The sequence below is a fragment of the Phacochoerus africanus genome, chromosome 9, assembly GCF_016906955.1.
Source record: "Phacochoerus africanus isolate WHEZ1 chromosome 9, ROS_Pafr_v1, whole genome shotgun sequence".
NCBI classification, from domain to species: domain Eukaryota; kingdom Metazoa; phylum Chordata; class Mammalia; order Artiodactyla; family Suidae; genus Phacochoerus; species Phacochoerus africanus.
In genome coordinates, this window is record NC_062552.1 from 78524120 (window position 1) to 78538599 (window position 14480).

Here is a 14480-nt window from a genome sequence, read left to right on the forward strand (position 1 = left end):
AACACCTGAGTGTTTCCTTGGCCACTGAATCGGACTCACTTCAGAAGGACCACAGGCATAAATGCCATGATAGAAGCAAGACGTTAGGTTATGCGGTCCTGGCCATGTTCAGAATCCAGAGTTTCTCAAAGCACAGATCTCAAGTCCAGAAGTGGGATGATTATTGAGTGTTCTGTAAGAGCTGCCGTGATGACAGGAAGATGCTGGAGCTAGTGTCACTTCCAAGAAATTCTGTGCCGTCTGGAGGAAAGAGGCTGGGCTGAGAAAAAGGGCATTTCTGAGACGAGCTCTTAGGTTCCTCTTAAACTGCCCTGGCCTAGATTCCTCTCTGACCAGCAATCCAAGAATTCCAAGGATCCTGGCTCTGAGCATCAGAGCTGGAACTACCCTGAGGATGCCTCCAGCATGCCAGAGCAGAGACAGAGAAGAACCCCCCTCCCAGGGCAGCCCACAGCCAGTCCCCACCTGTGCCCTCTGGGTTTGTGCTCAGCTCCCCCTGCAGCCCCTCTCACTGTGTCACTCACGGCACAGTAGTACACAGCCGAGTCTGATGTTTGCACTGAGCGTTTCTGCAGGTGGAAGGTCTTGTCACTCTTAACCAGAGTGGCCTGGAAACCTTGCTCCTCTGCCCTTGGTTTTGCAGTTGACCCCTTCAGGAGGAGTTGAGGAGCTCTGTTGGGATACTGGACATACCAGAAAAGATAGGGGTCTGAAGAAATGGTCTGGTAAGTGCAGCTCAGTGTCAAAGGTGCCTCCTCTGGAAGAACCACTGGGACTTCAGTTTGGTTCACTGAGTCTCCGTTGGACCCTCCTAGAAAAGAATCACTTTGTTAAATTAGTGTTGTACAGAAGGGGAGGGTTCAGGAAGAGAGGACAACGTGAAACTAACCAGGATTACAGGAAAATGCAAAACCATGAGCATTTAGGATCAACTTGTTACTTACCGATGATTAAGAAGATCACAAGAACGGGGTGAGTGGCAGAAAGCATGTTAGCCAAAGAAAATGGTCCTTGCTCTCTGGAATACACCGAATCTAACAAGGCTAAAATCCAGCGAGAGCTTGTGCAAAGGGAGAGGCCCTCCTGCCCAGGAGCAAGCAAATGCCTTGTGGCTGCCAAGTAGCAGCCCCTTCAGCCAAACCTGCACCGCATCTGAAGAAAGCCCTGCCCTCTGGTGGCCATTCTGCAAACTGCACCACACCCGAGTCTGACCTATTCGTTCTGATGTTAACAGCCTGAGCAATCAAGGAGAACAGGGCAGGACTCTAAGCAGAAATTGCTGACAAACATATTGCTCTTATTGAATGAGTTCACATCATGCCTCCTCAGTCACAAAACCTGTCAAGAGTGTGAAATGTTCAGGTAGCAGCAGCAGAAAACAACAACAACAACAACAATATATACAAATATCATACACGTGTGGAAAAAAAAACAAATTCAGAAAATTCTACTCAGTACCTAAATACAAGAATTCCTGTGAAAACTCAATACATGTATTTCTGAAATACCCCCTCAACTTCCAAACCGCATGCATTAAGTATGCTGGAAGTTGGGATAGTGAAAAATCCTAAAAATAGAAAACTGTGGGGCCAAAGCATTATCAAAAACAATAGAAGTGCTATTGAAAATACCAGTAGAGTTCAATCTTCAGTGGCATTTATCCTTTGCATCCTACTCAGCAAATTCTTTGCATCCCTTAATAGTGGGACTTGTGGCTCACTGCTCTAGGTAGAGGTCCATGACAACAAGTAATTTCCAAAAGAGGTGTTACATCAAATTTTCTTTTCTTTCTTCCTTTTCTTTCTTCTTTCTTTCTTTCCTTCTTTCTTTCTTCCTTCTTTCTTTCTTTCTTTCTTTCTTTCTTTCTTTCTTTCTTCTTTCTTTCTCTCTCTCTTTCTTTCTTTCCTATGATCTCACACACACAGCATACCCAGGTTGTCAGGCTAGGGGTGGAATCAGAGCTATAGCTGCCAGCCTACAGCACAGCCACAGCAATGCAGGATCCAAGCAGCATTTGCCACCTACACCACAGCTCATGGCAACGCCAGATCCTTTTCCCACTCAGCGAAGAGAGGGATCGAACCTGCAACCTCATGGATTCTAGTCAGGTTCATAACCTGCTGAGCCACGGGGGGAATTTTTCATCAAATTTTAAATGTAATTGGTCATTGCAAATCAATATGTCAAAAAAAATCAATATGTTTAACCCTAGATGTGAGGATAGCCTCACATTCTTTTTAGCCTCACTTTCAGCTTTACCAGGTGATTTTAACTTGAAAATCTGAGATATGTTTGAAGCCACTAAAATGAATTCTGCTGAGACTAGACTTAAGACTTTTTTTATCATGAGAAAATTGCCTCTGGTAGTTTTTTCTTTGGCACAAATTATCAATGTGCTTAGAAAAATCACAGGGAGGAGTTCCCATCTTGGCTCAGTGGTTGATGAACCCGACTAGTACCCATGAAGATGCAGGTTCCATCCCTGGCCTTGCTTAGTGGATTAAGGATCTGGCGTTCCCGTGAGCTGTGGTGTAGGTCACAGGTGCAGCTTGGGTCCCACATTGCTGACGCTGTGTTGTAGGCCAGCAGCTACAACTCCTATTCCACACCTAGCCCGGGAACTTCTGTATGCCGCAGTGTGGCCTTAAAAAAAGACAAAAGACAAAAGACAAAAAAAAAAGGAAAAATCACAGAGATCAATGAAACTTCCCTGTGATATTGACATCATACCTGCATTTGCTAATTGTGGGGAAAAGGGCCTGTTTCCCTGAGAAATACACTGTAGCAGAACAGAAAATGCTGTGTCCTACGCCCTCAGTGAGGAGACACATTTGCCACATCAAGTATTTTTGTTTCTCTTGGAAAAACACAGTCCCTGTTTCCATGGCAAATACCTGTCTGTCTCCTGAAAACAGCCAGGGAGGCTCAGCCGTGGCCCCTAGAATAGCCAGGCGGTTCAAGCAGAGAGTGTGTGAGCGACTTTATGTCTCAGGAACATAAAAGAGAGGGACCGCCTTTTTTGGCTGCAACATATATACTCCTGTGATGGGCAGCTGAGGAAAGTACAGCTTGGATTATTGCATTACATTCTTTTTCATCAAGTGAAAACTTCCCAATCATGAAATCTTAGAACGTGAGCATGTTCTGGGGAAGAGCAGACACATTTCTTGACGGGTCTACCCCCCAGTTGCTCAGAGTACTAGTCATGCATCCGCTTTAGGTCCTAGCCCCAGCTCTGCTCCTCACTGGCTATGTGCCCTAGATGAGGTTACTTAGCATCTCCAGACCTCAGGTTTGCCATCTGTGGAGTGGGAGTGTGATCCTGTCTCCCTAGAGAGGTGTGTGTGTGGGGGAAATGAAATGCTTTTCCCATTATCCATAAAACAGTTAGGGCCACAAATATTAGGGAACAAATACAGTTCGGTGGGTGAATAAGGTGATCGTGAAAGAAGCATTATTTTCAGATGTTTGTGTTACTTGAATGCACTGTGTTCTAAGATCCTAAAGCAGGGGACACTGTCATGTAAACTACAGTCCAAGCCTGACTTCAAATGACTGGAAAATATGGGAAGGTGCTGCAAGGTTTTTCTTAAATGAATGCAGGTATAACTTAGAGTGATATTCTTATACATTAGAGCAAATCTTATTTTAAAAGAGTTTTATCTCATCTTATTATTCACTTTTAGAATTTCACTTTTGTTATTCACTCATTTTATATCAAGGAAGAAATGTTAGTATCATAGAAAACAAACAAAAAAACCCAAAGAAGAAAAAGCCAAGAGAAAACAAAGCAGAAAGTCAAAACTTGTAATTCAAAACATCTTAGAGTTTAGACTGACAGAGCTAGTGTACATGAATGTTCATTAAAGCATGGAACATAATATCTAAAATGTGGAAACAATGAATGAATGGCCAACAGGTGAAGAATAGATAAAGAAATCTGGGGTTTTCAGACAGTGGACTGTTAGGCTGCCACCAGAAGTAGTGAAGTACTGTTATCTGGACAGACCTTGGAAAGATTCTACTGTGGGAAAGAAGCCAGGCACAAAAGGCCAGACACTATATGACACTCTTTCCATGAAATGCCCGGAACAGACAAATCCATAGAGACAGGAAGTGGCTTAGTGGATGCCAGTAGCTGAGGGAAAGGGGGTCTGGGTGATGGCTCAGGGGCTCGGTGTTCTGGAACCAGACAGTGAGGACAATTGCATGCTCTGTGAACATTCTAAAAACCACTCAGTTACACGCTTACAAAGATGACGTTTATGATCCGTGAATTCTCTTAAGCAATGCTGTGATTTTAAAAGGGGTAAAATGTTTTAAGAAATAGAAATTAAAGGACAAAAACTAATAGAGGTGAAAATACTCAAATTAATAATAGGTGAAGGGAGTTCCCACTGTGGCTTGGTGGGTTAAGGATCTGGCATTGCTTCAAGTGCTGCCGATCACAGCTCTGGCCCATGTTCAATTTCTGCCTGGGAACCATCATACGCTGTGGTGGCAGCCAAAAAGTAAAAAAAAAAAAAAAAAAAAAAAAATTAAATGCTGGGTTGAAAGAGGCCTATGTGTAAAGAACCTACAAATGTCAGGACAAAATAAGACAAGTATGTTTCGGTCTTAAAAAGATGGTGACTTTTATTAGATCACAGAGGCCAAGTTAAAGTGGATCAAATTAGGCTTTATTTCAGGACCACTAATTATCCTGGGACTCAGAAATGTGTATTTCTAATTTAAGTTCTTTTGCTAAAACAATGCTTCTGAAATCAAAGAAGTTGTAGGCCCTGCAAAACCTGTCAGGCCCAGTGAATCATGCAAGACGGATAAAGGAGAGAGTGGTTCAGAGATCTCCAGAATGTTAGGACAAGCATCTCTTGCTGAGCCACATCCCCTGAGGGTTTCCGTGAGAGGCACACATTTCTCTGGTTTGTGTTCCTTTGGTGGAGAAACTAGGAACTATTGTAAGCCCTTGGGGTCCCAGTGAACAAGGGTCCATGTGTGTCCTCGTCTCTGCATACACAAACACCTGAGTGTTTCCTTGGCCACTGAATCGGACTCACTTCAGAAGGACCACAGGCATAAATGCCATGATAGAAGCAAGACGTTAGGTTATGCGGTCCTGGCCATGTTCAGAATCCAGAGTTTCTCAAAGCACAGATCTCAAGTCCAGAAGTGGGATGATTATTGAGTGTTCTGTAAGAGCTGCCGTGATGACAGGAAGATGCTGGAGCTAGTGTCACTTCCAAGAAATTCTGTGCCGTCTGGAGGAAAGAGGCTGGGCTGAGAAAAAGGGCATTTCTGAGACGAGCTCTTAGGTTCCTCTTAAACTGCCCTGGCCTAGATTCCTCTCTGACCAGCAATCCAAGAATTCCAAGGATCCTGGCTCTGAGCATCAGAGCTGGAACTACCCTGAGGATGCCTCCAGCATGCCAGAGCAGAGACAGAGAAGAACCCCCCTCCCAGGGCAGCCCACAGCCAGTCCCCACCTGTGCCCTCTGGGTTTGTGCTCAGCTCCCCCTGCAGCCCCTCTCACTGTGTCACTCACGGCACAGTAGTACACAGCCGAGTCTGATGTTTGCACTGAGCGTTTCTGCAGGTGGAAGGTCTTGTCACTCTTAACCAGAGTGGCCTGGAAACCTTGCTCCTCTGCCCTTGGTTTTGCAGTTGACCCCTTCAGGAGGAGTTGAGGAGCTCTGTTGGGATACTGGACATACCAGAAAAGATAGGGGTCTGAAGAAATGGTCTGGTAAGTGCAGCTCAGTGTCAAAGGTGCCTCCTCTGGAAGAACCACTGGGACTTCAGTTTGGTTCACTGAGTCTCCGTTGGACCCTCCTAGAAAAGAATCACTTTGTTAAATTAGTGTTGTACAGAAGGAGAGGGTTCAGGAAGAGAGGACAACGTGAAACTAACCAGGATTACAGGAAAATGCAAAACCATGAGCATTTAGGATCAACTTGTTACTTACCGATGATTAAGAAGATCACAAGAACGGGGTGAGTGGCAGAAAGCATGTTAGCCAAAGAAAATGGTCCTTGCTCTCTGGAATACACCGAATCTAACAAGGCTAAAATCCAGCGAGAGCTTGTGCAAAGGGAGAGGCCCTCCTGCCCAGGAGCAAGCAAATGCCTTGTGGCTGCCAAGTAGCAGCCCCTTCAGCCAAACCTGCACCGCATCTGAAGAAAGCCCTGCCCTCTGGTGGCCATTCTGCAAACTGCACCACACCCGAGTCTGACCTATTCGTTCTGATGTTAACAGCCTGAGCAATCAAGGAGAACAGGGCAGGACTCTAAGCAGAAATTGCTGACAAACATATTGCTCTTATTGAATGAGTTCACATCATGCCTCCTCAGTCACAAAACCTGTCAAGAGTGTGAAATGTTCAGGTAGCAGCAGCAGAAAACAACAACAACAACAACAATATATACAAATATCATACACGTGTGGAAAAAAAACAAATTCAGAAAATTCTACTCAGTACCTAAATACAAGAATTCCTGTGAAAACTCAATACATGTATTTCTGAAATACCCCCTCAACTTCCAAACCGCATGCATTAAGTATGCTGGAAGTTGGGATAGTGAAAAATCCTAAAAATAGAAAACTGTGGGGCCAAAGCATTATCAAAAACAATAGAAGTGCTATTGAAAATACCAGTAGAGTTCAATCTTCAGTGGCATTTATCCTTTGCATCCTACTCAGCAAATTCTTTGCATCCCTTAATAGTGGGACTTGTGGCTCACTGCTCTAGGTAGAGGTCCATGACAACAAGTAATTTCCAAAAGAGGTGTTACATCAAATTTTCTTTTCTTTCTTCCTTTCTTTCTTCTTTCTTCTTCTCTTTCTTCTTCTTCTTCTTTCTTTCTTCTTTCTCTTCTTTCTTTCTTTCTTTCTTTCTTTTTCTTTCTTTCTCTCTCTCTTTCTTTCTTTCTTTCCTATGATCTCACACACACAGCATACCCAGGTTGTCAGGCTAGGGGTGGAATCAGAGCTATAGCTGCCAGCCTACAGCACAGCCACAGCAATGCAGGATCCAAGCAGCATTTGCCACCTACACCACAGCTCATGGCAACGCCAGATCCTTTTCCCACTCAGCGAAGAGAGGGATCGAACCTGCAACCTCATGGATTCTAGTCAGGTTCATAACCTGCTGAGCCACGGGGGGAATTTTTCATCAAATTTTAAATGTAATTGGTCATTGCAAATCAATATGTCAAAAAAAAATCAATATGTTTAACCCTAGATGTGAGGATAGCCTCACATTCTTTTTAGCCTCACTTTCAGCTTTACCAGGTGATTTTAACTTGAAAATCTGAGATATGTTTGAAGCCACTAAAATGAATTCTGCTGAGACTAGACTTAAGACTTTTTTTATCATGAGAAAATTGCCTCTGGTAGTTTTTTCTTTGGCACAAATTATCAATGTGCTTAGAAAAATCACAGGGAGGAGTTCCCATCTTGGCTCAGTGGTTGATGAACCCGACTAGTACCCATGAAGATGCAGGTTCCATCCCTGGCCTTGCTTAGTGGATTAAGGATCTGGCGTTCCCGTGAGCTGTGGTGTAGGTCACAGGTGCAGCTTGGGTCCCACATTGCTGACGCTGTGTTGTAGGCCAGCAGCTACAACTCCTATTCCACACCTAGCCCGGGAACTTCTGTATGCCGCAGTGTGGCCTTAAAAAAAGACAAAAGACAAAAGACAAAAAAAAAAGGAAAAATCACAGAGATCAATGAAACTTCCCTGTGATATTGACATCATACCTGCATTTGCTAATTGTGGGGAAAAGGGCCTGTTTCCCTGAGAAATACACTGTAGCAGAACAGAAAATGCTGTGTCCTACGCCCTCAGTGAGGAGACACATTTGCCACATCAAGTATTTTTGTTTCTCTTGGAAAAACACAGTCCCTGTTTCCATGGCAAATACCTGTCTGTCTCCTGAAAACAGCCAGGGAGGCTCAGCCGTGGCCCCTAGAATAGCCAGGCGGTTCAAGCAGAGAGTGTGTGAGCGACTTTATGTCTCAGGAACATAAAAGAGAGGGACCGCCTTTTTTGGCTGCAACATATATACTCCTGTGATGGGCAGCTGAGGAAAGTACAGCTTGGATTATTGCATTACATTCTTTTTCATCAAGTGAAAACTTCCCAATCATGAAATCTTAGAACGTGAGCATGTTCTGGGGAAGAGCAGACACATTTCTTGACGGGTCTACCCCCCAGTTGCTCAGAGTACTAGTCATGCATCCGCTTTAGGTCCTAGCCCCAGCTCTGCTCCTCACTGGCTATGTGCCCTAGATGAGGTTACTTAGCATCTCCAGACCTCAGGTTTGCCATCTGTGGAGTGGGAGTGTGATCCTGTCTCCCTAGAGAGGTGTGTGTGTGGGGGGAAATGAAATGCTTTTCCCATTATCCATAAAACAGTTAGGGCCACAAATATTAGGGAACAAATACAGTTCGGTGGGTGAATAAGGTGATCGTGAAAGAAGCATTATTTTCAGATGTTTGTGTTACTTGAATGCACTGTGTTCTAAGATCCTAAAGCAGGGGACACTGTCATGTAAACTACAGTCCAAGCCTGACTTCAAATGACTGGAAAATATGGGAAGGTGCTGCAAGGTTTTTCTTAAATGAATGCAGGTATAACTTAGAGTGATATTCTTATACATTAGAGCAAATCTTATTTTAAAAGAGTTTTATCTCATCTTATTATTCACTTTTAGAATTTCACTTTTGTTATTCACTCATTTTATATCAAGGAAGAAATGTTAGTATCATAGAAAACAAACAAAAAAACCCAAAGAAGAAAAAGCCAAGAGAAAACAAAGCAGAAAGTCAAAACTTGTAATTCAAAACATCTTAGAGTTTAGACTGACAGAGCTAGTGTACATGAATGTTCATTAAAGCATGGAACATAATATCTAAAATGTGGAAACAATGAATGAATGGCCAACAGGTGAAGAATAGATAAAGAAATCTGGGGTTTTCAGACAGTGGACTGTTAGGCTGCCACCAGAAGTAGTGAAGTACTGTTATCTGGACAGACCTTGGAAAGATTCTACTGTGGGAAAGAAGCCAGGCACAAAAGGCCAGACACTATATGACACTCTTTCCATGAAATGCCCGGAACAGACAAATCCATAGAGACAGGAAGTGGCTTAGTGGATGCCAGTAGCTGAGGGAAAGGGGGTCTGGGTGATGGCTCAGGGGCTCGGTGTTCTGGAACCAGACAGTGAGGACAATTGCATGCTCTGTGAACATTCTAAAAACCACTCAGTTACACGCTTACAAAGATGACGTTTATGATCCGTGAATTCTCTTAAGCAATGCTGTGATTTTAAAAGGGGTAAAATGTTTTAAGAAATAGAAATTAAAGGACAAAAACTAATAGAGGTGAAAATACTCAAATTAATAATAGGTGAAGGGAGTTCCCACTGTGGCTTGGTGGGTTAAGGATCTGGCATTGCTTCAAGTGCTGCCGATCACAGCTCTGGCCCATGTTCAATTTCTGCCTGGGAACCATCATACGCTGTGGTGGCAGCCAAAAAGTAAAAAAAAAAAAAAAAAAAAAAAAAAAAAAGATTAAATGCTGGGTTGAAAGAGGCCTATGTGTAAAGAACCTACAAATGTCAGGACAAAATAAGACAAGTATGTTTCGGTCTTAAAAAAGATGGTGACTTTTATTAGATCACAGAGGCCAAGTTAAAGTGGATCAAATTAGGCTTTATTTCAGGACCACTTATTATCCTGGGACTCAGAAATGTGTATTTCTAATTTTAAGTTCTTTTGCTAAAACAATGCTTCTGAAATCAAAGAAGTTGTAGGCCCTGCAAAACCTGTCAGGCCCAGTGAATCATGCAAGACGGATAAAGGAGAGAGTGGTTCAGAGATCTCCAGAATGTTAGGACAAGCATCTCTTGCTGAGCCACGTCCCCTGAGGGTTTCCGTGAGAGGCACACATTTCTCTGGTTTGTGTTCCTTTGGTGGAGAAACTAGGAACTATTGTAAGCCCTTGGGGTCCCAGTGAACAAGGGTCCATGTGTGTCCTCGTCTCTGCATACACAAACACCTGAGTGTTTCCTTGGCCACTGAATCGGACTCACTTCAGAAGGACCACAGGCATAAATGCCATGATAGAAGCAAGACGTTAGGTTATGCGGTCCTGGCCATGTTCAGAATCCAGAGTTTCTCAAAGCACAGATCTCAAGTCCAGAAGTGGGATGATTATTGAGTGTTCTGTAAGAGCTGCCGTGATGACAGGAAGATGCTGGAGCTAGTGTCACTTCCAAGAAATTCTGTGCCATCTGGAGGAAAGAGGCTGGGCTGAGAAAAAGGGCATTTCTGAGACGAGCTCTTAGGTTCCTCTTAAACTGCCCTGGCCTAGATTCCTCTCTGACCAGCAATCCAAGAATTCCAAGGATCCTGGCTCTGAGCATCAGAGCTGGAACTACCCTGAGGATGCCTCCAGCATGCCAGAGCAGAGACAGAGAAGAACCCCCCTCCCAGGGCAGCCCACAGCCAGTCCCCACCTGTGCCCTCTGGGTTTGTGCTCAGGCTCCCCCTGCAGCCCCTCTCACTGTGTCACTCATGGCACAGTAGTACACAGCCGAGTCTGATGTTTGCACTGAGCGTTTCTGCAGGTGGAAGGTCTTGTCACTCTTAACCAGAGTGGCCTGGAAACCTTGCTCCTCTGGCCCTTGGTTTTGCAGTTGACCCCTTCAGGAGGAGTTGAGGAGCTTTGTTGGGATACTGGACATACCAGAAAAGATAGGGATCCGAAGAAGTGGTCTGGTAAGTGCAGCTCAGTGTCAAAGGTGCCTCCTCTAGAAGAACTACTGAGGCTTCAGTTTGGTTCACTGAGTCTCCGTTGGACCCTCCTAGAAAAAAATCACTTTGTTACATTAGTACGTGTACAGAAGGAGAGGGTTCAGGAGGAGAGGACAACGTGAAAGTAACCAGGCATTACAGGAAAATGCAAAACCATGGGCATTTAGGATCAACTTGTTACTTACCGATGATTAAGAAGATCACAAGAACGGGGTGAGTGGCAGAAAGCATGTTAGCCAAAGAAAATGGTCCTTGCTCTCTGGAATACACTGAAACTAATAGGGCTAAAATCCAGCTAGAACTTGTACAAACTCCTCACTCTGAAAATGTGAGCCCATCCTGCCCAGGAGCAGGCATCTGCTCAAAAACATAGAAACAAACAAACAAACACAACAACAAAAAACACAGCTAAAGACTCTCTATATTTGCAATGTAAGAGGGCCAGTCTTCAGCTTGATAGATGTTAAAAGCCACCCCCAAACCACGGAATAGAACATCTTTGACAATTCTGAATTAATGTTACTCACTCAATATCAATAAGATCACAAGTCCTGAGCAAGATGTAGACAGCATGGCTGGCGGAGACGCTTCAGGTTTCTTTTAGGGGGAGACACCAAAGCTGAGAGAACTATTCCTCTAGGTACTTGATCCTTTGGTGGAGTCTTCAAGAAAATCTTGGCTCTTGTGTCTGCCAAATCCTGCCACAGGCTGTAAAAATGACAGATGTGCTCAGAAATGAAAGAGGACTTTGCATCATACCCTGGAGAGAAGGGAGCAGCGCCCTCTGTGGTTCACCCTCTGTCCCTGCAGTCGGCTTTATGTCTTTGATTTTGATTTTTACCCCTGGAGTGAAGCTTAAGTTGGACGTTGTAGATGTAGAAGGGAAATAGGTATCTGGGGTGAGGGAGGGGCTCCAGGATGGAAGTACCTAATAATTTCTGCAGACTGCACAATGGTGCCTGAGGCTGAGACAGTGGGCAATTCCTCTGCCTTTAAAATGAAGCAAAGTATATTTCCCTTAAAGCTTTTGAGACTCAGCATCTAATGTCTGTTCACACTGAAAATTAAGGTCATTTTAGGGAACTGTGGGTATAGGAGAGTGTAAGAAAAGCATGATCTGAGATCTCTTCTTGTCCTATTCCATTGCTCATCCCCTGGAACCAGGGGGTGAGCCTCCTCTGCTTAAAATGTTCTCCCTCTGCCCCTACCTTTGCCTAGGTAACTTCTATTCATTCTTCAAGAACCAATTTACATGCCATCTCCTTGTGAAAGAACTCATCCAGTTCTTTGGGCTGAATTAGTTCTCACCTCTTTTCCCACCATACCTTGTATACAGATCTATCCCTGCCATTTCCACATCATATTGGAATCATTTGCGTATTGTCTTGCAAACTAGGCTCAATAGTCCTGAGATCAGAAACATAATCCTATTAGTCTCTGTAGCCAGTTTCTCAAAATACCCATCAGGCAGGTGCTCAAAAACTCTCTGAAAAATGAGTGAATTAAGTGGATGAGGGGGTGTGTCTGGAGTGTTACAATGACCTTTTTATGAAGTATAGCCTCTAGAGAACATAGGTCTTAGGCCCCTGGTGTGACAGCTTCTTCCAGAAGCAGATCCAAGATCTGAACAATTAAAACTTTAATGTGAGGAGTGATCTTATGCTGAAGAGTTGGTGTAGGCTCATTACAGGAAAGCTGTAGATATATGTCATTCAATAACTCACTTGATTGAAATAATCGGGAGCTTAGGGAGTTCTCTGATGGCCTATCAGGTTAAGGCTCCTGCGTTTTCGCCACTGTGGCTCTGGTTACTGCTGTGGCACAGGATCCAATCCCTTGCCCAGGAACTCCACATGCTGTTGGTGTAGCAAAAATGAAAGAGAAAGAGAGAGAACCTGAAGTAAATGTTGCAACTCTCATTTAAAAAAAGAAAAGAAAGAATTGATTTGGAGCTTAATGTACAGTGTCTGAATTACTGTGATTAGTGATTTCTAGGAATTTTTTTGTGGCCGCACCTGTGGCATATGGAAGTTCCCAGGCCATAGCTGTGTCAATGCCAGATCTTGAACCCACTGCACTGAGTTAGGGATTGAACCTGCACTTCTGCAGTGACCAGAGCCACTTCAGTTATTTGCAGTTATTTGCAGATGCAAATAGAAGCATCACAGTTGTTTAAATGGATAAAAGTGTCCAGAAGATTTTGGTTCTATATGGCACACAAACAGGCTAAACTCCAAAGAACCTATGCCACCAGAGTTACTGCAGGCTTCCATTGGAGGAGGTTGTATTACTAACATTCATTGTTTGAATATATCAACATGCAATTCAATACATGTAAGAGAGCAGCAGTAATTGCACAATATTTTTTTTTAGTGCTGAGTTTTTTGGTGCTTTATTATTAAATAATGCAGTTATATAATGCTGACTTAAGTGGATATTTTTGAATAAGAGAAGTAAAAATCCTAGAAATCACTGGAGTTCCTGCTTGGCACAGTGTGTTAAGAATCCATTTAAACAAGTGTGATGCTTCTATTTGTAAAGTGCCATTATTCCACTTGTCTTTAAGTTGATATACATAACAAAAAGAACACAAAAGCCTTAAAACCAAAGGGAGTATTCTAAGTTGGGTACAGATGATGGGACATATGCCTTTATTATTTTATTTTGTTGTCATCAAACAAAAAACTCCAAATCTAAAAATTCTCATGTAATTCCTACACTCCAGAGGTTGGAACATATTTTTCTATAAATGGTCAAATACTAAAGAGTTTAGGATTTGAAGTTGTATGGTCTCTGTCACAACTATTCAACTATGCTGGTAAAGCACAAAGCCTTCATAGCCAATAAATAAATAAATGGGCATGGCTGTTTTCCAGTAAAACTTTATTTACAAACAGGTGGATGGTGGCTTTGCCCAATGGGCCATACTTTACCAACCACTGCTCTACCCCAAGAATTTATCCATAAATCTCCAAAGGTTTCTTTTTTTCACTGAATATTATCAAAGCTTTTTGAAGAAGCTTAACATAAAGAAATAGAATATGTTAATGGATAGAAAGAAAGAAGGAGGCAATTGAATGATCCTAATGTCTAAGATACTTTGGTGGTGAGGGCTCATGGATGAGAAACATAGATACGGACCCTGTCATTAAAGATCTCACAGATCAGAGCAGAAATCAATGAAAAAGAAACAAAGAAAACCATAGAAAAGATCAATGAAACGAAAAGCTTGTTCTTTGAGAAGATCAACAAAATTGATAAACCCCTAGCCAGACTTATCAAGCAAATAAGAGAGAGGACTCAAATCAATAAAATTAGAAATGAAAAAGGAGAAGTAACAACGGACATCACAGAAACACAAAGGATCATGAGACTACTATATGCAACTATATGCCAATAAAATGGAAAACCTAGAAGAAATGGACAAATTCTTAGAAAAGTACAATCTTCCAAGACTAAACCAAGATGAAATAGAAAAGATGAATGGACCAATCACAAGAACTGAAATTGAAACTGGGATTAAAAAACTTCCAACAAACAAAAGTCCAGGACCAGATGGCTTCACAGGTGAATTCTATCAAACATTTAGAGAAGAGTTAACACCTCTCCTTCCGAAACTATTTCAAAAAATTGCAGAGGAAGGGATACTCCCAAACTCATTCTA

At 42.9% G+C, this 14480-nt stretch overlaps 1 pseudogene and 2 gene segments (V, D, J or C); all 3 read right to left on the reverse strand.

Moving 5' to 3' along the window:
• Positions 1–246: 246 nt before the first annotated feature.
• Positions 247–1398, reverse strand: LOC125134950 (T cell receptor alpha variable 18-like). The segment is given in 2 exon segments: positions 247–811; positions 945–1398. Coding segments are annotated over 2 exon segments (474 nt in total).
• A 3866-nt stretch (positions 1399–5264) lies between these two features.
• On the reverse strand, positions 5265–6424 carry LOC125134949 (T cell receptor alpha variable 18-like). The segment is given in 2 exon segments: positions 5265–5829; positions 5963–6424. Coding segments are annotated over 2 exon segments (474 nt in total).
• Positions 6425–10539: 4115 nt separating this feature from the next.
• Positions 10540–11336, reverse strand: LOC125136669 (T cell receptor alpha variable 18-like; annotated as a pseudogene).
• Positions 11337–14480: the final 3144 nt, after the last annotated feature.